Here is a 26,377-nt window from a genome sequence, read left to right on the forward strand (position 1 = left end):
TTAATACAAATCGATGGATTCATGCAACATACATGGCATACATGCAGGACTCCATCCGTATGGGCAGAACTCATGCTCAATGCATGCTGTGTGTCTTCAGACGTCTTCGTTTCAGTAAGAATTAGATCATCTCATTCAATTTCCTATAATTGTTTTAACATGCAATTCAACAGAGCTAACAGGCAGGTAGACTTTACTTTCATGGTGTATTGGGGCATGCTCAAGCAATTGACGGACATTTGGCAGTGTTGCTAATCAAACAGAGACTGTATGAGTTTCCTCAAATACAGCAGCTCTCCCACTGCCCCTGTGGCAGACTGTTGGATTTATCTATGCTGTGTGTTGAGAACATAGACCAGGGGTTCTCTGAAATTCAGATTCTGCCTTCACGGATGTCGAGATTTTGAGAAGCACACACTAAGGTGTGTAAGTAACTGTCAGGCATAAGAGATAGCATCATGAATTCTTCAGAAATTGATCCACAGTTGTGTGAAATGGACACACATGGAAATAGTGGAAACACTTGGATACTCGGCACACAGCATAGACTTCATGGTCTGACTTTAGCGATGCTTGAAAACCTTTCGTGGTTAACAAACTAGTTAAATGGTACTGAATTCTTAGAGCAGCAGGCCCACGAATGAAACAATGGCCAACACTTATTGTGACACAACACTATTATTTTAACAAAGATTTTAAACTTCTGGTACATAATTGCAGTGCAATGAAGAGCTTGCCACTTTCACAAATTAGCTGCAGCCTTTTCCTGCACTAGAGAGTTTGGAAGGATCTGAAAATGAGATAAATTTTGTTTAAAATCCAAATGGAAACTCTGTATTTCTGTTTTTTTCCCAGAGTTCAGTACAAGCTTGTTTTTACTTACTTTTTTTTTTTTCCACATTCTAAGGGCCTAATTCTGTAGTCCTTAATCAAGTAAAACTTCCAAGGTTTTGATCATCTATGCTTCCAGCGCAAGTTTTACTCAAAAATGGACTGCGAAATTGGGTCCTATAGATAGAGGTACCATAATTATGAAAATATTTTAATAAGGCTCAAAATGCTAATTTCACTTTGTGTGTAGCACACGAATTTCCAGGATCCTGAGATCAAAACCCAATTGATGTTGAATCCTGGATTGGGAAATAACTCTGGGATCTTGTTCCCCAGTTTAATCACAGAATTAGGTATTTACTAAGGACCAGAATGAAAACACTAATTCCAGTTTGCTTGTCGTGATAATCAGAATTTGAACATTGTCCTTAAGAAGTGAAAAGCTATTGGTGTATATATCTCGTATCATCCTTCCACTTCTGTAGTTCTGGTTAACCAGCTGCTATGTTAAAATACCACTATGGGGACGGACATTGTAGTAAAATACCAACACGACATCCGGACAATGTCAAATTTTGCCCCTATATGTGACAACGAGGCTAAGTTCTACCTTTGACTCACCAATGCATGTGGTAAGGTATCACAAGGCAGAACCTATCTTACTGAGTTTATGTGTGTGGATGAGCAGAGCAAGAATTTAAAGTGTATATTTACTGTCAACCCGGAAAAAGTCCACTGAGTTCGTTAATTTTGGTGTGGTTGAAATAACCACGTGCATCATTCTGGTCTCCTGCAAATGCCACCTGAGATCAACATCAACATCTCATGCCCCCCCAAAAAAGAGAGAGAGAAAGAGAGAGAGAACGAAAGAAAGAGGGAGAAGGAGGGAAGGAAATAGGAAGGGAGGGATAGCAGAAACATCAACATTTTATGCATTAAATAATCAAAATAAGTTATTCTCAATCTATTATAAACAGTAAATATAGAACCCTAAATCTCACGGTTGTGTGCATGATTGTAAAGTACAGGGTTGCAAAGCTATATACAAAACACTTTTTATCAGACAACGATATTTACATTAGTTATGACCGACAGAAGAATGCTAAGACCTTTCCCTCCATCTGTAGCTTTGCCGTAGGGAAAGACTGTGCTGCTTGCGCCCTGCTCATTACACACTGCTGATCCTTTCGCTAACCACGCTGGAGGGGTTAACCGGTAGCTCCAAATTCTCCACTTGCATCTCTATACCGGGCTCACTGTCATTAGCTTTCTTAAGCGCGGGTTCGTTGGTATGCCGGTAAAGGTTAACGTTAAGCTCTCTCCCTGACAAAGCAGTCGCAGCCACTCTGGGCATCTGTCTCACCGGAGGTTTCTTTTCTGCCTTATAATTGCAGCGCAGATAGTTAGAGAAAGCCCTTCGGTAAATTTTGTTGAAAAGCGTGTACACCAGAGGGTTAATTCCTGAACAGACGTAGCCAATCCAAACAAACACATTCAGAAGCTTTTCCATGAGCTTTTGGTTACAGGCCTTCCCGCACAGAACCGACAGAATATTGGTAATGAAAAACGGGCACCACATAACCAGAAACACAAAGAAAACAATGCCGAGGACTTTGGACGCTTTCCGTTCGTTGTTGATGGCTTGCATGGTGCCCCTGGGGCGTCGCTCTTTCTTCTTCCTTCGGCATGGGTTCGCGTCCTGGTGAGGGTTGGCCGGGTTCTCTTCCTCCGCGGCGTTCCTCCTGCACCACTTCAGAAAGTTCCAGTTTATTCCAGGCGGTTCCTCGATGTGGCCGTGCAGTAACATCAGAGCTTGCCGGCGAAGAACGTGGATCGTCAGGCAGTACGTAATCACCATGATCGTCAACGGGATGAAGAACGCGACGAAGGACCCAATGAGAACGAAATTCGGGTCGTTCAGCACGCAGGTGGTGTTGTTGACGAACACTTTTTCTTCATCTCTCAGTCCGATCACTGGGATAGGAACTGACACACCTAAAGGGACGACAACGACAACAAAAGGTAGGATATAGTTACAGCACAGCTGAAGGACTGAACAGGTTTGTGCAGTGGCATACATTCAACTGTATTTTACCGAAGAAAATTCAGAACTGGCATTTGTTGAAAGCTATTCATGGCATAAACTGATAGTCACAGGAAAGAGTTGCAGTGTGACCTCAGAGAATGACCATTTCTTTTAGGCTAGGAATACCTTCTCCCCCAAGTTCTGTAGAAGGCGAGGAATTCCCATCATTGCTCATGTGTAAGAGTGGATTGCGTGTGCTTTGTTTCATTTCCGGTTCCTGGAACTGTCCTGGCTCACACGGAGCGCTCAATAAATAATTGTTGAATGAATGAATACATTACAGCGAGACTCAATGGCATTAATAAATTCACTGGTTCTTTTTTTTTTTTTTAGCCTATCGTCTTCCACATGCAATAAAAATGATGTGTGCACCACCTAGATGAGGAACCATGCCTTATAAGGGTCGGCTGGGCTGAGTTTGAGATGAGTTTTTAGCTGAGAGTCCCTTTCCACGCTTTCCTTTCCTGAGGAAAGAGGTTAAGAGGAGGAAATTTTATGTGTGAGTCCTCTGGAGCCAGAGTTCTGGTTACTAGAGATGGAGAGGACAGCGGGGCCCTCAGCCCTGCTGCAGGGAATAGATCTGAGCACTGTACAGAAATGATCATCTCTAGGCAGAAACTGACAGAACTCTCTTTTTAGCAAGAGTCTTTCCTGAGTCACTGGGCATAAGCAACCTCATTTTAAGGGCAAGAGACAGAGTAAAATAAAGAGCTGGGAGAGATGCAGTATCCCCATTTGTGTGTGGAATTTCAAGCATTTTTGTCTCGTTTTTTTTTTTTTTTTTTAAGAATACCAAGAGGTCGTTCTTGGAGGCGTGCACCTCCATTAATAAATAAGCTCACTGGCGGAAAATAGCAATGAGGAGGTGGGAGCAGAAGGAGATCTTGTGCCTCACTCTAAGTGAGAAACGTGGAAATTTTCAGAAATCGCTCTGGAAGATCTTGAAGAGATCCCACATCCATAGGATAACTTACAAGTAAAATTCAAATGTAAAGTTAATTTATTCTCCCTGTGTCCCCAGGAAGTTGGAGCCTGGGTAAAGTCTGATTGTACTTTTAGGAATCTATCAGAGATTATTATTAGGAATCCTGGGTTGGCGGGTATTCACTATGAGCTGTGAGCAGAGACAGAAGTGCACACTCAGAGCTCAGAGATTGCTGCTGGCTTTAGGGAACACATGGAGAACTGTGACGAATCTGAAAGTGAAAATCCTTTTTTTTTAATTTGAAGATTTTATTTGACAGAGAGCGAGAGTGAGAGAGAGAGAGAGAGAGAGAGAGAACAAGCAGGGGGAGCAACCAAAAGAGAGGGAGAAGCAGGCTCCCCACTAAGCAGGGAGCCTGATGAGGGGCTCCATCCCAGGACCCTGGGATCATGACCTGAGCCAAAGGCAGATGTTTAACCGACTGAGCCACCCAGCTGTCCCTACATTTCTTAAGTTTTAAAAAGTCAGTTAAGAAGGCTGCCAGCTTGTTCTAACATTAGAACCTTCATCCCAAAAGTCATAAGTATAAGGGAGTCTTTAGAAAGAGTGTGTATCAGGCTTGCCTGAAGGAAGTCAGTATTGACTTATCTTCAGTGAAATGTTTTAGTGAAGGGTTAGGCTGCAGGAAGTTTTCCAGAATTAAGGAAGTGAGTAGGGAATTAAGAAAGGAGGGAATGGCTTCTTCAAAACATAATTTACAAGAGAAAAAAATTAGAATGAGTACCTCCAAGTTAAGAGAGACTTAAAATACCTATTAAGCAATTACAATATGTGGCTCTTCTTATAATCTCGATGCCAACCAACTTTGAACAATTTTCATGACACAGCTGGAAATTCTGAATAATGACTGGCTTTTTGCTGATATTAAATAATTACCATTGATTAATTTTTAAGAAAGATGTTGATTTTATGGTTATGTAGAAAAAATATATGTTATATTTTATATATACATGATATATATGTATACGTGATACATATTTTATATATACATGATGAAATATTTATGAAGTATTATGGTGTCTGGAGTTTATTTCAAAATAATATGCGAAGGAGAAGTAGATAGAAGTAGGAATGAAACAAGACAGTACATAAACTGGTAAAACTTAGAGCTGGATGGTACATACATGGGTTTTTATTATGTAATTGTACCTACATTTGTCATCTTTGAAAGCCTCCATAACAAAAGTTTAATCATATTTTAAAAGTGAAAAAGAAGAAGAAAAGAGACAAAGAAAAATATTTTAAAAGAGAAAAAGAAGACCTAGAGGTCCTTTCTGAAGCAGGCAATGAAATCACTATTAGATCTCAGATCATAAAGTTCTCCAGGACTTACTGTCCACTGCTGACCTTGGAAGTGATTACTTTAGAGCAACAGACTTGGAGTTATGCGTAGAAACACTCACCACTTCGATACAATTGTAGGAAAGAAGGCCATTTTTTGCCAAAGAGCTGGTAGAAAAACTCATACTTTCCTCAGGATCCTATAGCAAGACCAGAGAGGGGTGTGGGAACATTTGGGTATAGGAACATTCCCTTCCAAACTACCCCCCTCTCCCAACCCCTAGCCATGTGGGAACTAAAGACTTGGTCTGGGGAAATTGCATTCTTTTTTGGAGGAATCCTGATAAGTACAGGCAAGCCTACACTCAGAAAACAAGTGCTAGAGTGGAGATTCTGTTCCCTACAGGAAATGCTGCACAATGTTCTAGAGCTACCTGAAGTTTCTGAAGGCCTTACACACCGATCAGAAGAGTAGAGCCCAGCTTTGCAGTGGGATCGGCTTGTTTCTGTTAAAAGATTTACCCATTTTCCTAAGGGACTCTGGGGCCTGAAAGTAGGCCTGTGTCAAAGGATAACAAAAGACTGACTCTGGATGTGCTGAAGATGTTATTAGATATGTGAGTTCAATTTTATCCATCACACCTATTTGTATAGTTTTATGTACATTGAGTAAAGAATGATTCCAAAGCTGCCTTTTACTGAGTCTGTCTTATGTTCCAGGCACTGAGCCATGTGTATCACTGACATTATAGATGTAAACTGTATTATCTCAATTTGGTTAAAGACTATGTAATACAGATTTTAGTCAAGTAGCTTAACCCCTTTACCAAATTTATGCCGTTATTAATTTTCCTTTTCTTTCTTTCTTTCTTTTTTTTTTTTTTTTAAAGAAACCATGAATGCAGTCAACAAAACAAGAAGAAACTCAAGATTTTTTTACACTATCTGGAAATTATAAATAATAGCAACAAATGAAGCAGCATTAATAACGATATATATTGCATGGATTATCTTATTTAGTACTTTAGAAAATTAAAGGTATATGTCAGCGGTTCTCAAAGTGTAGTTCAAGGACCCTGGGGGGCTGCTGAGGCTCTTTTAGAGGGTTTGCTAGATTTCCTTTTTCCAACTATTTGTCTTTAAAACTGCATTTTCCTCATAAACTTTAACTGAAACAACAAATCACAAGTTGAAAGCAGATGCAGATAGGAGAATTCAACTGCATTTCCATAAAACTAAACATTGAAGAGATTTTCAAAATTGTAAAATACGGTTTTCATAAAAATGTTCTCTTAACATTAAGTGGGTTCGTTTTACTTAAAATGAAATGATTCATAAATAGTTAAAACATTTCTCAGTTTTAATTTCAAATACAGCAAATATCAATATGTATAATCCACATACACAGAAGCTTTTTGGGGTCTTCAGTCATTTTGAAAATTATGAAGGAGTCCTGATACCATTGCGTTTGAGAACTGCTCTTCTATGTTAATAGGCAAAGTTATTTCAACATTAGAGCATTAAGTTCAGCAAATGAGCAAAGTCTTTATCAGTATTTTAAATTTGTCAACAAGTAGAAGAAATTCTGGTAATATTATTATGTCAGGTAAATATAAAGCAACATCAATAATAGCAACATACTACATGCACTATCTTATTCATTCTTATAAAAATTCTGAAAGTCACATGGTATTTGGTGAAGTTAACTTCAGAAAAATCAAGTAATTTTAATAGGTATATTTGGAACATTCTTTGATACTTTTAAAACCTTTGAGTTGCCCAAGGAGAAAGTGCAAAAATGAACTACCATAGAAAATACCAGGTATAAATCATAATTGAAGTAATGATAACTACTTTTTACTGAGTGCTTCTTATTTGTCATACACCGAGTCAAGTATTTTATGATTATTATGTAGTTTCATAAATTATCTTACTCAATCCAGACAAAATATCGAAAGAAGGAATTATTAACTAGAAGCACTTAAAGTTTCTGAAATTAACTTCATTGAATCTTTATCAGTCTTCCTTAGAATTTTAGAAGCAACAAAGATAAATTATAATTCATGTTCTGCTGAAAATATCAAGTACCACTTCAACCAATAAGCAGTCATTTTGCATGCATTATCTCATTTAGTTCTCAAATAACCCCGAAAAGTGATTATTATTTATTAAGATTACTTAAACTCAGAAACAAAAATATGTTCAATAAACATATAGGGTCTTAGCACTTTAGAAATGTTGAAATCACGAACAGTTATCATTTAAGTCTTTATTGAAAATATCATGAGTTACTAGTACTACTACTACTATGACTACTATGATTTCGACTACTATTATGACTATGACCACTACTGCTACTGCTGCTACTCCTCTTCCTATCATTCATTGAGTACTCCCTGACTCTGCTACTTTATCTGCATCACATACTTTACATGCATTATCTCATTCCAGCCTTGTAAAAGCCATAAAATAGCCTGGTAAGGTTATTTACTTCAAGTCAGGCAAGTAAATCCAGAAAATATATAAAGATGTTCACATTGTTTCTTAAAGCCTCGAATTCAGGCAACACAGATCAATTCTCTTCAAACTCTCCGATGATAATAACATATGCCAAGGATCCTTAGATGCACATTTCTTTCAGATTTCAACATCTTTGAAAACATGGTGCGTCTTATGAATGGAAGTCTCTTACAATCACTGTTGGCCAACCCCCAGGCCCTATATAGTTGTCATTGCCAGTACACGTGAGAACCTGTTCTGAAAAACTTCTTTTGATCTCTTCTGGTAAAAAAAATTATCAGCAGCAATTTTTTTTTTTTGCATCAAAATTTGCAAAATGGATATCAGCGGCATGATAGTAATTCAGTGTGAATGAAGAATTATGTCAAAACAGGTAACAGGATGGAACGTTCTGAAGGCATCCTCAATAGTGTCAAATGCCACAGAGAGGTCTAGATTAAAAACATTTCCTCTGTCTTTGAAAATGAGGAGTTCACTGGTGATTATAGAGAGAACAATTAGAGTGGAGTAGTGAAGACAGGAAACAGATTGCCAGGAAATGAATAATAAATGGTGATACAAAGGAGGAGAGAGAGATTATAGAATAAATTTCCTAGAACAAATTGGCCAACATCAAAATGCAAATGTTCCTCTAAACTGCAGGGCTATCTTTAGTAATACAACACCTTACTAAAACTGAAGGGCAATCTCAAAGGTATCTATTTTTATGAGTTGTTTTTCATGGAAAAAAATTTTTTTCGAAGACACCTAGGAGGACCACACAATGTCAAACACGTGCATGGTTCCTAGCCTCATGGAGCAATAAGTGAATCTCTTGCATATGGGAGTCGATAGCAGAGGATAAAGGAACTATGTTCGGAGAAGAACATAGAACATGAAACAATGCAAACTGTGTTGCCTTCCTTCTCAGGTGATAAAGTGTGGCAGAGTTGTGGAGAGAAGCATTGCGCATGCTTTGGCAAATATATCAGTATGATGTTTGTGCAGTGAGAATGTTAAGAAATTCAGAGTCAGGTTCAGAGTCAACTTCGAACTTCAAGGGGTTTGTAGGTTTAAGAAGAGTAGGGACATAGGCATGTGTGAAGAAGGGATAGAGATTTCAATAGTAGGGGTAAGAGGAAGAACTTAAATAACTGAAGAAAGTAGAACTAAAAGAGGAAGACTATAAACAAGGAAAGCAAGGGAAGACAGTCCACGAGCTAACAAGATGAATGTTCAGGATTTGTAAGATACACTTGGAAGAGAATCTGTGAAGAGGTGGGTGGGGAAGGTCTTAGTATTTAACGACAGCACAGCTGAGGGCATGAAAAAGTGAAATTGGAGGTAGTGCTGAAATATGACCATATTACTACTGAGAAGTAGTAGAATATGCCACCCCAAAATATGCCTCTTTGGCATAAAGATTATTTTGAGTTGGCTATATTGAGAAATTGCAAACACAGGGAAAGCTCTGAAAACAAAGTAGGAGTTACCCTTTTGTAAGAGAAATTTGCATTCATAAAGGAAATCTATTTCCCGGTACAGACAGCATTTTCCTATCTGTACGAGGAGGAGAAGGATGACGAAATCAGGAAAGGAGACAGGTTTATTAATGGAGAAGACACCCAGTTAAATCTGCATAACAAACCTTACCCTTGTTTATTGTGCTTTTCCTAGTAATCTCCTTTAACTGGTCTCCTCCCAACCAACATCTTTGTTGTTAGCTGAAGATGATATTTAAGGTGGTGGCTTGCACCACCTGAAGAAGTTACTCAGCTTTTTTTTTGGGGGGGGGGTGTATCCCTTGTGTACAGGAAGTATCTACATATTATTAAATGTCTGTTTTTCACTTGTTAATCTGTCATCTATTACTGGAGGTCTAAGTTAAGACCTCAGAAAGTAGATGGGAAATCATTTCTCCTTCCTGCATTATTCACAAACTAATAATGTTTGAGAAAACTAAGACTATATTTAAGATTATATTCAAGATTAATTAAGATCAATAATGTGCTTACACGTTAAGGGTGAAAGCTAGTAGAATGCGAGAACTTAAAAATGCAAAAAAGAAAGGTAACAGATGATGGAATAAGGTCCCTGAGGAGGCAAAGTCAGAAACAATTGAAAGAATTACACTAGGAATAAAGAATGGCTGTTACTTTCTATTAGAAGAGATGGTAGTATGAATGGGTGGTAGAAATTATCAAAGCCTCCATGAAAATAGAAATGAGAACTGGTAGATGGCAAAAGAGCAGAATTGCACAAAATGATTGAAGTGGATATTTGTTAATTCTGTAAAGCAATGAGAAATGAGAGTGAATGCAGATAGGTGAATGTAGATAGTAAGCTTTTTTAAAAAATAAAATCAGACAGTTGAACACTCTTATATGTTACTGGGAAAATATTCAGAAGAGAGTTTGGAGGTTCAGGAAAAAAAAAGAGAAAGAGAGAGAAAGAGAGAGAATGGGCAAGGAACAAGGCTCTGAGAACCTGAGAATAAATGGACAGCTGGGTCCCCAGGCAGAAAGTAAAGACTTGGTAGAAGGTCGCCTCAGTTCTTTTGTAACAGGTAAGAAAGATATTATTATGCAAGGGAAAGAAGAGTCTAAATAAAGTGAAAAGTAGAAAGGATTAAGGGAAATAAACCAACTTTTGAGATATTTAGGAAGTTTCATTTATAAGACATGGTGAGTGATTGGATATGGCATGTGAGAGAGAAGGAAGAGTCAATAAGGTTTCTTACTTGTGTCCTTTGGTAGATGGGGTTGCCATGAAGCATAGGAACATAGAAGAAGGAGCAAGATTGTGGCAGGAAAGGTAATGGACTCTGGATTGTGTTGTTAGAAGTGCTTGTTGAGGACCAATATGAAATTCTGCGTGAATATAGGTGTTTGGAACTCAGGAGCTAGGTGTGAGCTAGGGACAGGATCTTTCTTATAAGGAGAAATTACAAGGTCATGATCTTTTAAGAACTTTTGTGGAAAGAAGAAGGATCAGAAAACAATGTAGGGCAAGGCTTCTAAACCTTTTTGTAAGTATAGACCTCCTGTCAGAATAATGTTTTTGAATGGATTAAACAACACAGGGAATTGCAAAAAAAAAAAAAAAAAAAAAAAAGCAAAAAAAAAAACCCCACCCAAAATTATTTTGACATTTTGCTATCAAACATTAAAGACAAATTTTAAGAACTGTAATATATGTGTTTTTTTTATTAACACATCAAATATCAAGTTCTAGTGGTGGATCTAATAGCTACTCAAATTTTGAAATAGTCACCAAGGTTTATCATATGTCAAAATATATGCCAGAACTGAATGTGATTTTTCATTGTCTGTGATTCTTCTTGGTGATAATAATACAGACACTGCAAATTACTATTGTGTTTCATTGCCTACATTTGTAATTGGAGTAAATCCCAAATTTCGGTTATGGGTTAGTTAAAATAAAGATGTTAATTTTTTTCAACATCAGACTTTAGAAATTTCCAGCTACAGTCATGATGCAGTAGTTGGTATCAAAATTAGACTTAACATCTTGCTACTAACAACTATTAAAAGTGGGAAAAAAAAGACTATCATTTTCTAATAATGGTGGAGTAGCTTATAGAAGGCCTATACTCCTGCTAATAACAACCATAAATTGCGAACAAAATTTTAAAAACCCAACATTTGAAGGTACATACGGGTGAGCAAAAAAAATGTAGAAAATATAGGAGACTCAGCCATTGAATGAGGGAATCAGTTGCTTGAGTTCCAAATTTATATGTCTCCTCCCCTGAGGGCGTTCTCCAGCAGGGAGGTTACACTTCAGAGGAGAAAGTTACAGTCTAGGGGCTGTTCATTGAGGGGCTGCTCAACAGTCAGTTGAGTACCTGACTCTTGGTTTTGGCTGAAGTGGTTGTGATCTCAGGGTCATGATCTGGGGGGGGGGGGGTGATGAAATTGGGCCCTGTGTTGAGCTCCATGCTGGGAGCTCATGCTGCTTAACATTCTCTCTCTTTGCCCCTCCCACTCATGTGCTCTCTCTCTCTCTAAAATAAATAAATAAATAAGTCTTTTTTAAATATATAAAAAGAGAAGTTACAGTGTAACTGAGCTGCAGAGTAAGAGAATAGCATTAAGATCTGAGAGAATAGCTAGGATTTGAAGAGGGCAGTCAGTGAAAGGACAAGCCACCGGAGGAGGGGTTTTAAAATATCTGTAGAAAGTTCCCTCCATTTCTTTCTTTACACCTGAATCCTTTATGTGTGAGATTTGTAAGGAACCCATGGAACAAGCAATATTTGAAGGGATGAAAGTATTTAATAGAGATTTCACAGTTGTCTATGGCAGAGAAAACAAAGTTGGGAGTTTGCATCACACCATTAGAAAAGCTTAGTAAATACCTTGGCCATTCATTTATACTCAGAGCATACCTTGGGAAAACAAACAAATGAGCTAGTTTCTTAGGACTAAGGGAATCCTAAGAACTGGAAACAAGAGCTTTTAAATCCCAGAACCCACCATAAGAAACAAAAAACAATGCTTCTATAAAAATATATTTATAAAATTACTAGATATACAAAGAAACAAAAAAAGTGACCCATAATAAAGAGGAAAATAAGTAAATAGAAACAGACCCACACATGATCCATATATTGAAATTAACAAAGGCTTTAACTGGGATAAATTTCTTAATAATTTACCAGAAAATATAGAAATGTATTGGTAGACTTGAAAATTTCAGGATAGATGTGGAAACTAAAGAAAAGAGGAAATCCTGCAACTAAAAAAAATTCATTATTTAAAATTAAGAAAACACATCAGATGGGATTAATAGTAGAAAAAATGATCAATGAACTTCAAGGAGGTCAATACATATCATTTAAACTGAAGCACAATTTAAACAAAAGATTTTAAAAAATTGGACTCATGTTTCCGCCATGATAGAGTTCTTGGTACCAGAGTTGCCATCCTGCCAAAAACAGCTATGAAACTAAACAGAAAAAAAACCATACATATACATACACACACACACACACACACACACACACACACACACACGTATATATAAATATATGATAATATATGATATATATGATACATATAAATATATGATAATATGTGATAAAAAGTATATGAAATATATATATATTTCAAGCATTTGGAAATGATTTGTGTAGGACTGTGCTTTTTAAGATAAGGGAAACAAATGAGATAGTGCTATATTCACCCTTTCCTTCTCTGTCTGGAGACAATTTCTTGACTGTGGCACAGGGAAGGAAAGCCCAAGCGGGGATTGTCTGTCCTGCTGAACTAAGGAAACAGAGGTCAGCATTCAGGACTCCCCAAACACCTGGAATTTCCTGAGCAAAGTATAAGAGAAGAGAGAACTATGCAGAAGGAGAGACCAAGAAGTATTTGTAAGCAGAAACTCCAGGTACATGGTTGAGAGCTAGGTTATGTAGTGAGATTCCATAAGGCCTAGAAGTGAGTGGCAGTGATGAGGACAAGAATAGGACAAATATACTAGAGGTTAAACAGTTCTAAAAGTTAGAATCTGGCCCTACCAGAATGAAGAGACCACATTTTCCATCATTAACATCTTGAGGATTCAGCTGAAACAAAAGAAAGTATATACTTAGTGGTAAGGATCATGTCCCTAAAAGATGCACCATAGTAAAACTTAAAACCAAACCTGAATAGAGTCAAGAAAAACAGAAGGAAATTCACAGCATGCCAGCCTGAAATTGAATACTCTTTAAAAGAAAACAACACCAAAAAAAAAAAAAAAAAGAAAACAACACCTCCTGAACTTTTTGTAATATCTATAGTGCCCATCATAAAATAAAAGTTGGATATGAAGAAATAGGAAGTTATGATAATAATCATAAAAAAGCAATCAATGAAAACAGATTTCCTGTACCACCTACCATTGGAATTATCAGAAAAGAATTTGCAGCAACTATTACAAAATAAAGATGTTGAAGGACTTAAAGCCAAATATGGTCCCAATGAATGAAAAGATGCTGGCTCTTGGCAGAGAAATGTAAATTATAAGAAAGAATGGAATGGAAGCTTTGGAACTATGAGGTAAAATATATGAATGAAAACTAAACTGGACATGTTTTACAGATGATTGGCGATGACAGAAAAAGGGAATTACAAACCTAAAGACACTTGCAAAAATTAATTGGAAGAGGCTGAGGGAGTGAAGGAAGATGGGGGCATAGTCGGAGGACCCTAGGCTTGCCTCATCCCTCAGACACAGCTAGATAACTATCGGATTATTCTGAATACTCAAGAAATTGATGTGAGGACTGACAGAACAAACTGCACAACTAGAGGGAGAGAAGAGACAACATGGAGGAAGGTAAGAAGTACAGAGACGTGGTTTGGAGGAGAAACAGATCACACGTGCTGTGGAAGGGAGGGAGTGGTGGTCGTGGAGAAAGGTGAGAGCTAAGGAGAGAAGGAGCAAACAGGGATCACCACAAGGAGAGCAATTCTTCAAAGCCACCGGCTGGGAAAAAGAGATGGGCTAATTTTCCAGAGTTTTTGCAACCAGCAGGGCTCAAGGAGTGGAATTTTAGAGGTCAGCAGGCTTTGCCAAGATAGAGCCTGGAGGGTGCTGCCCTACTCCTGGAAAGAAGGTAGGTGAGCAACACTGGGGCAGATGGCACGATCTGAGGATCACCTGTGGGACATGGAGAGAGACCGTTGGCTCTTTTTGGAGCATATCTGTGTGAGCTGGCATTCACAGAGATGCCTCTCTGGGAATAAAGGAGTCAGTGGGCACTGTTTCCCTCACCTGCCTCTCAGCATAGGTGCAGAGACACCTGCTAAGGGCAGCTAACCCAGACACTGGCTGTTTAGCTAGCTTGCTCCAATTCCCATGCCCATACACCCTGGCATGACCACCCTTCTTGGTCAAACCTGCATTTATCTCAGCACAATAGGATCCTCCCCCAGGAAACCAGTGCAGGTCCCCACCACAGCATATCCCTAAAGTTTGGAGTTCTAAAAGTCAGCAGACTTGGCTGGGATAGAGCCCAAGGGGCACTGCACTGCTCCAGGCAGGCAAGCAACTTGGAGACAGACTGCTTGAAAACAACCGTCTGAAAATGCTTAGGAGGCATGAGGGGAAATTGTTTGCTCTTCTGGGAGCACTTTCCTGAGAACAGCAAGCATGAGAGCCCTCTCTAGAGACAAAGGAGCAGGCTGGTGCTATTTTCCTTCTTTGCCTCTCAGTATAAACCAGCTTCAGTAAACAGCACAGTGCCAACACTGGATACTTAATCTGCTTACACCAAGTTCTGTCCCCCCTGTGCTCTGCTGGTACTGTTTTTCTCAGACAAGAATGCCTACAGACCAGCACAGCAGTCCTCTTTCCCAGAAGACCAGCATAAACTCCCGCACCCACCTAATTTTCTGATCATACAGTTCTGCAAGGCTTTATTTCTACAGGAAGTAACATCAGGTCTCATGTAACAAGCAGACCAGAGCATGCCTACTTGAAACTTGCCATGCTCTGGCCTAGGTCCAGTACTGACCACTGTAAGCAAGGACAGCCTCTGAAGACAACTGACCTGAGGGAAAGAGCTTCCCAAACATGGCAGCAGAGTACATGCAGCACATACCAGAGACACTCTCTGAAGCCCCAGGACATGGACACCATTTGACCTTTTCTTCACAAAGCCATTACTTTCAGGAGCAAGAAACAAAACAGGCTTTGCTAACACACAAAAGAAGACAGAGACTTAGCCAAAATACCAAGAGAGGAATTCATCCCAAAAGAAAGAACAAGAAAAGTTCGCTGCCAGAGAGCTAATTGAAACAGATATAAGTAATATGCTTGCTTGAGAATTTACAGCAACAATCATAAGGATACTGGGTGGGCTTAAGAGAAGCATGTATGACCTCAGGGAGACTCTTAACACAGAGACAAGGAGTTAAAAAAGAGTAAGAATTAAAAATACAGAATTAAAAATAACCAAGATTTGAAACTGCCAGAATGTAATGACCACAAGGTGGAAGAATCAGAGGAACGAATAAGTGGTATAGAAATAGAATAACGGAAAATAATGAAGCTGAACAAAAGAGAGAAAGGAGAATTATGGATCACGAGAATAGACTTAGGGAACTCAGTGACTCCATCAAATGTAACAACATTTGTATAATAGGAATCCAAGAGGAAGAGAGAGGAAAGGGAGTATAAGGTTTATTTGAGGAAATAATAGCTGAAAACTTTCCTAATCTGGAGAGGGAAACAGTCATCCAAGTCCAGGAGGCATGTTGAACTCCCAGCAAAATCAACAAAAGCAAGCCAACACCAAGACATATTGCAGTTGAATTTGCAAAACATAGTGATAAAGGAAAAACTTAAAAGCAGCAAGACAAAGGAAGTCCTTAACTTACCAGAGAATACCCATAAGGCTAGCTGCAGATCTCCACAAAAATTTGTAAGAAGTTTTTGAAAGAAGCTCCACAAATCTTGACAAGCCTGAAGGGAGTGGCATGATATATTCAACGTGCTGAATGGGAAAAATCTATAGTCAAGAATACTCTATCCAGCAAAGCTATAATTCAGAATAAGAGAGCTAAAGATTTTCCCAGACAAAAACTAAAAGAGTTTGTGATCACTAAACCAGGCCTGCAAGAAAGATTTGTTTTTAAAGACTTATTTATTTGAGAGAGAGCACAAGAGTGCAGGGGGAAGAGAAAAGCAGAGAGAGAGAGAGAGAGAGAGAGAGAGAGATTGAATCTCCAGCAGATACTCTGCTAAGCACAAAGCCTGACACAGGCTTGATCCCAAGATCTCATGACCCTGGGATCATGACCTGAGCTGAAACCAAGAGTTGGATGTTCAACTGACTGAGCCACCCAGGTACCCCAGCAAAAAATATTAAAGAGGACTCTTTGAGAAGGAAAGAAGGAACAAAAGTGACAAAGATTAGAAAAGAAAAGAGAAAATCTCCAGAAACAACCACAAAACAAACAATAAAATGGCACTAAATGCATATTTATCAATAATCACTCTGAATGTAAATGGACTAAATGCTCCAATCAAAAGACATACAGGGTCAGAATGGATTAAATTTAAAGAAAGAACCATTGATATACTGCTTCCAAAAGACTCATTTTAGACCTAAGGACATCTACAGATTGAAAGTGAGGGGCTGGAGAAACATTAATCATTCCAATGGAAGTCAAAAGAAAGATTAGCAATACTTACATCAGACAAAATAGATGTTTAAAACAAAGACTTTAACTAGAGGTGAAGAAGGACATTATATCATAATTAAGGTGTCTATCCCACAAGAAGATCTAACAATTGTAAATATTTATGCCCCCAACTTGGGAACACCCAAATATATAAATCAATTAATAACCAACATAAAGAAACTCATTGATAATAGTACAATAATAGTAGGGGACTTTAACACGCCACTTACAAAAGTGGACACATCATCTAAACAGAAAATTAACAAGGAAAAATGGCTTTGAGTGACACACTAGACCAGATAAACTTTAAAAAAAAAAGACTTTATTTATTTATTTGGTAAAAAGAGAGATCACAACTAGGCAGAGAGGCAGGCAGAAAGGGAAAAGCAGGCTCCCTGCTGAGCAGAGTGTCTGAGAGTCAGAGAGTCTGATGTGGGGCTCGATCCCAGGACCCTGAGCTGAAGACAGAGACTTAAGCTACTGAGACACCCAGGCACCCCAGACCAGATAGACTTAACAGATATATCCAGAACATTTCATCCTAAAGCCCTAGAATATACATTCTTCTGTGCACATAGAACATTCTCCAGAACAGATCCCACACTGGGTCACAAATCAGCCCTCAACAAATACAAATAGATTCAGATCACAGCATGCATCTTTTCTGCATGCTATGAAACTTGAAGTCAATCACAAGAAAAAAAAAATTGGAAAGACCACAAATACATGGAGGTTAAGCAATATGCTACTAAAGAATGAATGGCTCAACTAGGAAATCAAAGAAATAATAATAATAAAAAGGTACATGGAAACAAATGAAAATGAAAACATGATAGTCCAAAACCTTTGGGATGCAGCAAAAGCTGTCATAAGAGGGATGTATATAGGGGTGCCTGGGTGACTCAATGGGTTAAGCCTCTGACTTCAGCTCAGGTCATGTTCCCAGGGTCCTGGGATCAAGCCCCGCATCAGACTCTCTGCTCAGCAGGGAGCCTGCTTTCCCCTCTCTGTCTGCCTGCCTCTCTGCCTACTTGTGATCTCTCTTTCTGTGTCAAATAAATAAATAAAATCTATTTTTTCTTTTTTTTTAAAAATTATTTATTTATTTGAAAGAGAGATTGAGAGAGAGAACGAAAGAGAGCATGAGAGGGGAGAGGTCAGAGGGAGAAGCAGACTCTCCGCCAAGCAGGGAGCCCAATGTGGGACTCGATCCTGGGACTCCGGGATCATGACCTGAGCTGAAGGCACTTGCTTAACCAACTAAGCCACCCAGGCGCCCCAAATAAATAAAATCTTAAAAAAAAAAAAAAAAGAGGGAAGTATATAACAGTACAGACCTACCTCTAGAAGTAAGAAAAACCAAATAAACAACCTAACTTTACACCTAAAGGAGCTAGTAAAAGAACAACAAATGAAGCCTAACCTAGCAGAAGAGGGGAAATAATAAAGATTAGAACAAAAATAAATGATATAAAAATTAAAAACAGTAGAACAGATCAAGGAAACCAGGAGCTAGTTCTTTGAGAATATTAATAAAATTGATAAGCCCCTAGCCCGGCTTATCAAAATGAAAGAGAAAAGACCCAAATAAATAAAATCACAAATAAGGGAGAAGAGATTACAACCAACACCATGGAAATACAATTATAAGACAATATTATGAAGAACTATACGCCAACAAATTGGACAATCTAGAAGAAATGCATGAATTCTTAGAAACACATAAACTACCAAAATTGAAAGAGAAGAAATAAAAAAACTGAACAGACTGATAACCAGCAAAGAAATTATTTTAGTAATAAAAATATCTCCCAACAGGGCACCTGGGTGGCTCAGTGGGTTAAAGCCTCTGCCTTCAGCTCAGGTCATGATCCCAGGGTCCTGGGATTGAGCCCCACATCAGGCTCTCTGCTCAGCGGGGAGCCTGCTTCCCTTCCTCTCTCTCTCTGCCTGCCTCTCTGCCTACTTGTGATCTCTGAAAAAAAAAAAAAAAAACTTTAAAAAAAAAAAAAATCCCCCAACAGAAATCCAAGGCCAGAGAGCTTCCCAAGGGAATTCTACCAAACATTTAAGAAAAGTTAAAACTTATTCTTCTCAAACTATTCTAAAAAATAGAAATGGGGGGCACCTGGGTGGTTCAGTGGTTAAGTCTCTGCCTTCGGCTCAGGTCGTGATCTCAGGGTCCTGGGATTGAGCCCCACATCGGGCTCTCTGCTCGGCGGGGAGCCTGCTTCCCACCCCCTCTCTCCACCTGCCTCTCTGACTACTTGTCATCTCTGTAAAATAAATAAATAAAATCTTAAAAAAAAATAGAAATGGAAGGACAACTTCCATATGTATTCTATGAAGACAGTATTACCCTGATTCTAAAACCAGACAAAAACCCCACTAAAAAAGAGAAACTCAGGCCAATATCCCTAACGAACATGGATGTAAAGTTTCTCAACAAAATATTAGCAAATTGAATCCAACAGTACATTAAAAGAATCATTCACCACGATCAAGTGGGATTTATTCCTGGGCTGCTAAGGTGATTCAATATTCACAAATCAATCAATGTCATACACCACATTAATAAAAGAAAGGGTAAGAGCCATGTGATCCTCTCAATAAATGCAGAAAAACATCTGACAAGGTGCAACATTCATTCATGAGAAAAACCCTCAACAAACTACGTATAGAGGGAACATCCTTAACATAATAAAAGCCATATATGAAAAACCCATAGCTAAAATCATCCTCAACAGGGAAAAACTGAAAGCTTTTATTCTACAGTCAGGAACAAGACAGGGATGTCCACTCTCACCACTGTTATTTAACATAGTACTGGAAGTCCTAGCCATAATAATCAGACAACAACAACAACAAAAATAAAAGGCATCTAAATCAGCAAGGAAGAAGTCAAACTTTCACTATTTGCAGATGACACAATATTCTATGTAGAAAACATGAAATACTCCACCAAGAAATGCTAGAACTGATACACAACTTTAGTGCATTTGCAAGATACAAAATCAATGTACAGAAATCTGTTGCATTTGTATACACCAATAATGAAGTAGCAGAAAGAGAAATCAAGGAATCAATCTCATTTATAATTTCACCAAAAATCATAAGATACCTAGGGATGAACCTAACCAAAGAGGTAAAAGATCTATACTCTGAAAACTATAAAACATTGATGAAATAAATTGAAGATGATCCAAAGAAATCAAAGACATTCCATGCTCATGGATTGGAAGAATGAAGATTGTTAACATGTCTATACTACCCAAAGCAACCTACACATTTAATGCAACCCCTATCAAAATACCTCCTACATTTTTCACAGAGATAGAAAAATCCTAAAATTTGTATGGAACCACTAAAGACTCTGAAAAGCCAAAGGAATGTTCAAAAAGAAAACCAAAGCTGGTAGCATCACAATTCCAGACTTCTAGCTCTATTACAAAGCTGTGATCATCAAGACAGTATGGTATTGGCACAAGAATAGACACACAGATCAATGGAACAGAATAGAAAGTCCAGAAATGGACCCACAACTCTGTGGTCAACTAATCTTTGGCAAAGAAGGAAAGAATACCCAATAGAAAAAAAGATAGTCTCTTCAACAAAAGGTACTGGGAAAATTGGACAGCAACATGCAAAAGAATGAAACTGGACCACTTTCTTACACCATACACAAAAATAAATTCAAAATGGATGAAAGACCTCAATGTGACACAGGAATCCATCAAAATCCCAGAGGAGAACAGAAACAGGAATCTCTTTAACATTGGCCATAGCAACTTCTTACTAGATATATCTCCCAAGGCAAGGGAAGCAAAAACAAAAATAAACTACTGGGATTTCACCAAAATAAAAAGCTTCTGTATGGTGAAGAAAACAATGAACAAAAGTGAAAGGCAACCTACAGAATGAGAGATGATAATTGCTCAAAACATTTCTGATAAAAGGTTAGTATCCAAAATCTATAAAGAACTAATACAACTGAACACCCCCCCAAAAAACAACCCAGTTAAAAAATGGGCAGAAGACTTGAATAGACATTTTTCCAAAGAAGACATCCAGATGACCATCCTACATATGAAAAGATGCTCAGTATTATTGATCATCAGGGAAATACAAATCAAAACTACAATGAGATATGACCTCACACCAGTCAGAATGGCTAAAATTAACAACACAGAAAACAACAGGTGTTGGAGGGGATGAGGAGAAAGTGGAACCCTCTTGCACTATTGGTGGGAATGCAAACTGGTGCAATCACTCTGAAAACCAGTATGGAGGTTTCTCAAAAAGTTAAAAGTAGAACTACCCTATGATCCAGAAATTGCCCAAAGGATACACGAACACTGATTTGAAGGGATACATTCTCCCCGATGTTTATAGAAGCATTATCAGCAATAGCCAAATTATGGAAAAAGCCCAAATGTCCATCAACTGATAACTGGATAAAGAAGTGGTATATATACACAATGGAATATTATTCAGTCCCCCAAAAGAACGGAATCTTGCTATTTGCAAGAATATGTACAGAGCCAGTGAGTATTATGTTAAGTGAACTAAGTCAGTCAGAGGAAGACAAATACCACATGATTTCATTCATATGTGGAATTTAAGAAACAGATAGACATGGGGGAAAAAAGAGAGAGACAAACCAAGAAACAGACACTTAACTAACTACAGAGAACAAACTGAGAGAGACAGGCAGTGGGAAGGGTTAAATAGGTGATGGGGATTAAGAAAGGCACTTAAGATGAGCACTGAATGTTGTATCTAAGTGAGGAATCACCAAATTCTATTCCTGAAATTGATATTACAGTATGTTAACTAACTGGAATCTAAATAAAAACTTGAAAAAAAAAGTGGAAAAACAAAGCAAAATATTTTAAAAACTTTAGACTTTCATTGACCTATGGAGCAATATAAAGCACTCTAACACACATGTAATAAGAGTCCCAGAAGAAGAGGAAAATAATGGGGCAGGAAAATATTTGAAGAGATAATGGTAAAAATTCCCTAAATTTGGCAAAAAGTATCAATCTATAGATATATGCAACTCAACAAGGCTTGAGTGGAATAAATTTGAAGAAAACAAATCCTAAGCATATTATAAACTACTTCTAAACAATATAAATAATAAATCTAAAGGCAAGAGAAAAATAACACATTTCACAGAGAGGATTAATATAGAAATGTCCAAAGACTTCACATCAGATACTATAGAAGGCAAACGATAATAAAACTGCCTTTAAATAGAACAAAGTAAAAACAAAACAAACCTGTCAAGCCAGAATTTTATGAGGGCAAGATTAAGACATTTTCAGACAAAATAAAGCTAGGAGAATTTATTGCCAGGAGATCTTCACTAAAAGAAATGCTGAAGGAATGTTTTGAATTGATTGAAACAGCAGATGGAAATTCAGATCTATTGGAGCATAAGCTACATCCTAGTAATTTCCAAAAACTGAAATGTTCTATAATACCTTTTTGACAATGTCAGAATTAAATATCTCAGTTGTTTACGGACCAAAAAAGAAATCATAAGGAAATGTGGTAAAACAGTTGGATAAATATGTTGAAAACACAGCATATAAAATCTGTGGACATTGCAAAAACAGTGTTCAGAGGCTATTTTAGCCATAAGTGTCTACGTTAGAAAAAAAAGGAAAGGGTTAAAATCAGTGAACTCAGTCTCCACAATAAGAATTTTTTACAAAAAAGAAATTACATCCTATGTAGAAGGAAAGAAATAATAAAGACAAGAACAAAAATCAATGAAAGAGAAAACAAAAATAAGAGAAAACTGGCAAAGTCAAAGCTAATTCTTTGCAAAGTTTAATAAAGTTGATGAATCTCTAACAAGACACACCAAGAAAAAGCAGGCAGAAAGAAGAGAGAGAACACAAATTACCAATATCAAGAATGAAAGAGAGGGTATCACTACATAACCTACAGACATTAAAAAATCAGGAGCTACTATGATCAGTTATGATCAGGTTTATGATCTGCTTCATGTATAATGTTAAGAATCATACAATAGTACAAGTCTGTTTATACCCACTGACATATGTGCAATTGTTTCCATATAGTTTATTTCTAAATATGGTGTAACCCCACAACATATTGTTATAAGTTTTCTTTGAGTTATTATTTAACTTTTAAAAAACACAATGAGAGAATGTATATGTTTTATAATTTCAAATGTTTAATTTTCCCAATCTCTCTCCTTCCTTTCTGAGATCCATGCATATTTGCTGACTTTGCAGAGCCTCATAAGCTGTTGATGCTCTGTTGGTTTTTAAAAGAAATTTACCTATTGAGCATAGTTTACTGGCCTATAAAAATAGGTTCCAATTATATATTTGTATGAGGTTTTACAAATGTATATACCTGTGCAATTACCACCCAATCAAAATAATAGAACATTGGGGCACCTGGGTGGCTCAGTGGGTTAAGCCTCTGCCTTCAGCTTGGGTCATGATCTCAGGGTCCTGGGATGGAGCCTTGCATTGGGCTCTCTGCTCAGCGGGGAGCCTGCTTCTCCCCTTCTCTGTCTGCGTCTCTGCCTACTTGTGATCTCTCTCCCTGTGTGTCAAATAAACAAATAAAATATTTTTAAAAAATAATAGAACATTTTCAACACTGCAGATAGTTTTCTCATGTCCCTTTCTAGTCAGTGTCTTTGAGCTCAGAAAATGACTATTTGGATATCTATCAATATAAAATAGCTTTGCTGTTCCAAACTTCACATAGATGGAATTGTATAGGATCTAGGTTTATGTATTTGGCTGCTTTTGGTCATCATAATGGCTGCCAAATCACCCTTATTTTTGGTTGTATCCCTAGTTTTTGTTGTAAATATTACACTTTTGTGAGAACTTTTGCTAATATTTTCACATGTTGATGGACATTTGGGTTATTTCTAGTATTGGATTATTATGTATAAAGTAGCTCTGAGAATTTGTGCATAATTTTTTGTGTGTGCATGGACATACATATTATGTGGGTAAATGTAAACAGTGGAATGATAGGGTAGATGCATATATAACTTTACTATTATTATTATTGTTATTATTATTGAGATATAACATATTACTTGTTTCAAGGGTACAGGTCTGTAATTCTTCAGTCTCACCCAATTCACAGCACTCACCATAGCACATACCCTCCCCAGTCCATTACCCAGCCACCCCATCTGTCCCACCTCTCTCTACTCCAGCAACTCTGTTTGCTTCCTGAGATTAAGAGTCTCTTTTTTAAAAAAAAAATTAATTTAATTATTTTTCAGTGTTCCAAAATTCATTGTTTATGCACCATACCCAGTGCTCCATGCAATACATGCTCTCCACAATACCCACCACCAGGCTCACGCCAGCCCCCCACCCCACACACACACATAAGAGTCAAGGCTTGTTTCCCTCTCTGGTTTTGTCTTGTTTCTTTTTTCCCTATGATCCTCTGTCTTGTTTCTCAAATTCCCATTCTGTCAGTTGTCTTTTGGTTTTGTTGACTGTTTCCTTTGTTGTGCAAAAGCTTTTTATCTTGATGAAGTCCCAATAGTTCATTTTTGTCTTTGTTTCCCTTGTCTTTGCAATGTTTCTATGAAGAAGTTGCTGCAGTTGAGATAGAAGAGGTTGCAGCCTGTGTTCTCCTCAAGGATTTTGATAGACTTCTGTCTCACATTTATGTCTTTCATGCATTTTGAGTCTAGTTTTGTGTATGGTATAAGGAAATGGTCCAGTTTCATTCTTCTGCATATAGCTGTCCAATTTTCCCAACACCATTTGTTGAAGAAACTTTCTTCCATTAGACATTCTTTCCTGCTTTATCAAAGATTAGTTGGCCATAGAGTTAAGGGTCCATTTCTGGGCTCTCTATTCTGTTCCATTGATCTATGTATCTATTTTTGTTCCAGTACCATACTGTCTTGATGATCACAGCTTTGTAATAGAGCTTGAAGTCTGGAATTGTGATTCCACCAGCTTTGGTTTTCTTTTTCAATGTTCCCTTGGCTATTCAGGGTGTTTTCAGGTTCCAGACAAATTTTAGGATTACTTGTTCCAGCTTTGTGCAAGAAGTTGATGATATTTTGATAGGGTTGCATTGAATGTGTAGATTGCTTTAGGTATCATAGACATTTTCACAATATTTGTTCTTCCAATCCACAAGCATGGAACATTTTTCCATTTCTTTGTATCTTCCTCAATTTCTTTTTTTTTTTTTATTTTTTTTTTTAAGATTTTATTTATTTATTTGACAGAGAGAGATCACAAGTAGATGGAGAGGCAGGCAGAGAGAGAGAGAGAGAGAGAGGGAAGCAGGCTCCCTGCTGAGCAGAGAGCCCGATGCGGGACTCGATCCCAGGACCCTGAGATCATGACCTGAGCCGAAGGCAGCGGCTTAACCCACTGAGCCACCCAGGCGCCCCTCTTCCTCAATTTCTTTCATGAGTATTCTATAGTGTTCTGAGTACAGATCCTTTGCCTCTTTGGCTAGATTTATTTCTAGGTATCTTATGATTTTTGGTGCAGTTGTAAATGGGATTGACTCCTTAATTTCTTTTTATTCTGTCTTGTTGGTGTATCGAAATGCAACTGATTTCTATGCATTGATTTTATATCCTGACACTTTACTGAATTCCTGTTTGAGTTCTAGCAGTTTTGGGGTAGAGTCTTTTGGGTTTTCCACATAATGTATCATATTATCTGTAGAGTGAGAGTTTGACTTCTTTGCTGATTCAGATGCACTTTATTTCTTTTTGTGGTCTGATTGTTGAGGCTAGGACTTTTAGCACTTTGTTGAACAGCAGTGGTGATAGTGGACATCCCTGCCATGTTCCTGACCTTAGGGGAAAAGCTTTCAGTTTTTCCCCATTGAGAATGATATTCGCTGTGGATTTTTCATAGATGGCTTTTTATGACATTGAGATATGTACCCTCTATCCCTGTGCTGTGAGGTTTTAATCAAGAAAGGATGCGGTACTTTGTCAAATGCTTTTCCTGAAATCTATTGAGAGTATCATGATTCTTGACCTTTCTTTTACTAATATAGTGTATCACATTGATTTGCAGATGTTGAACCACCCTTGCAGCCCAGGAATAAATCCCACTTGGTTGTGGTGAATAATCCTTTTAAGGAACTGTTGGGTCCTATTGGCTAGTATTTTGGTGAGAATTTTTGCATCCATGTTCATCAGGGATATTGGTTTGTAATTCTCCTTTTTGGTGGGGTCTTTGTCAGGTTTTAGGATCAAAGTAATGCTGGCTTTATAAAATACGTTTGAAACTTTTCCTTCCATTTCTATTTTTTGGAACAGTTTCAGAAGAAAAGGTATTAATTCTTCTTTAAATGTTTGGTAGAATTCCACTGGGGAGATATCTGGCTCTGGGCTCTTATTGTTGGGAGATTTTTGATCACTGCTTCAATTTCATTGCTGGCTATGGGTCTGTTTAGGTTTTCTATTTCTTCCTGGTTCAGTTTTTGTAGTTT

The 26,377-nt window shown here is 37.8% G+C and overlaps 1 protein-coding gene across 1 annotated transcript in view; it reads right to left on the minus strand.

Moving 5' to 3' along the window:
• Positions 1–1,721: 1,721 nt before the first annotated feature.
• Positions 1,722–26,377, minus strand: part of LOC111160970 (5-hydroxytryptamine receptor 2C) — a 301,641-nt gene continuing 276,985 nt past the window's right edge. The window contains exon 6 of the mRNA XM_022524383.1: positions 1,722–2,826. Coding sequence (XP_022380091.1) covers positions 2,000–2,826 — 827 coding nt within the window. The 3' untranslated portion in view covers positions 1,722–1,999. The remainder of the gene's footprint in view (positions 2,827–26,377) is intronic.

The sequence above is a fragment of the Enhydra lutris genome, unplaced genomic scaffold, assembly GCF_002288905.1.
Source record: "Enhydra lutris kenyoni isolate GAN:26980312 unplaced genomic scaffold, ASM228890v2 scaffoldscaffold80, whole genome shotgun sequence".
NCBI classification, from domain to species: domain Eukaryota; kingdom Metazoa; phylum Chordata; class Mammalia; order Carnivora; family Mustelidae; genus Enhydra; species Enhydra lutris.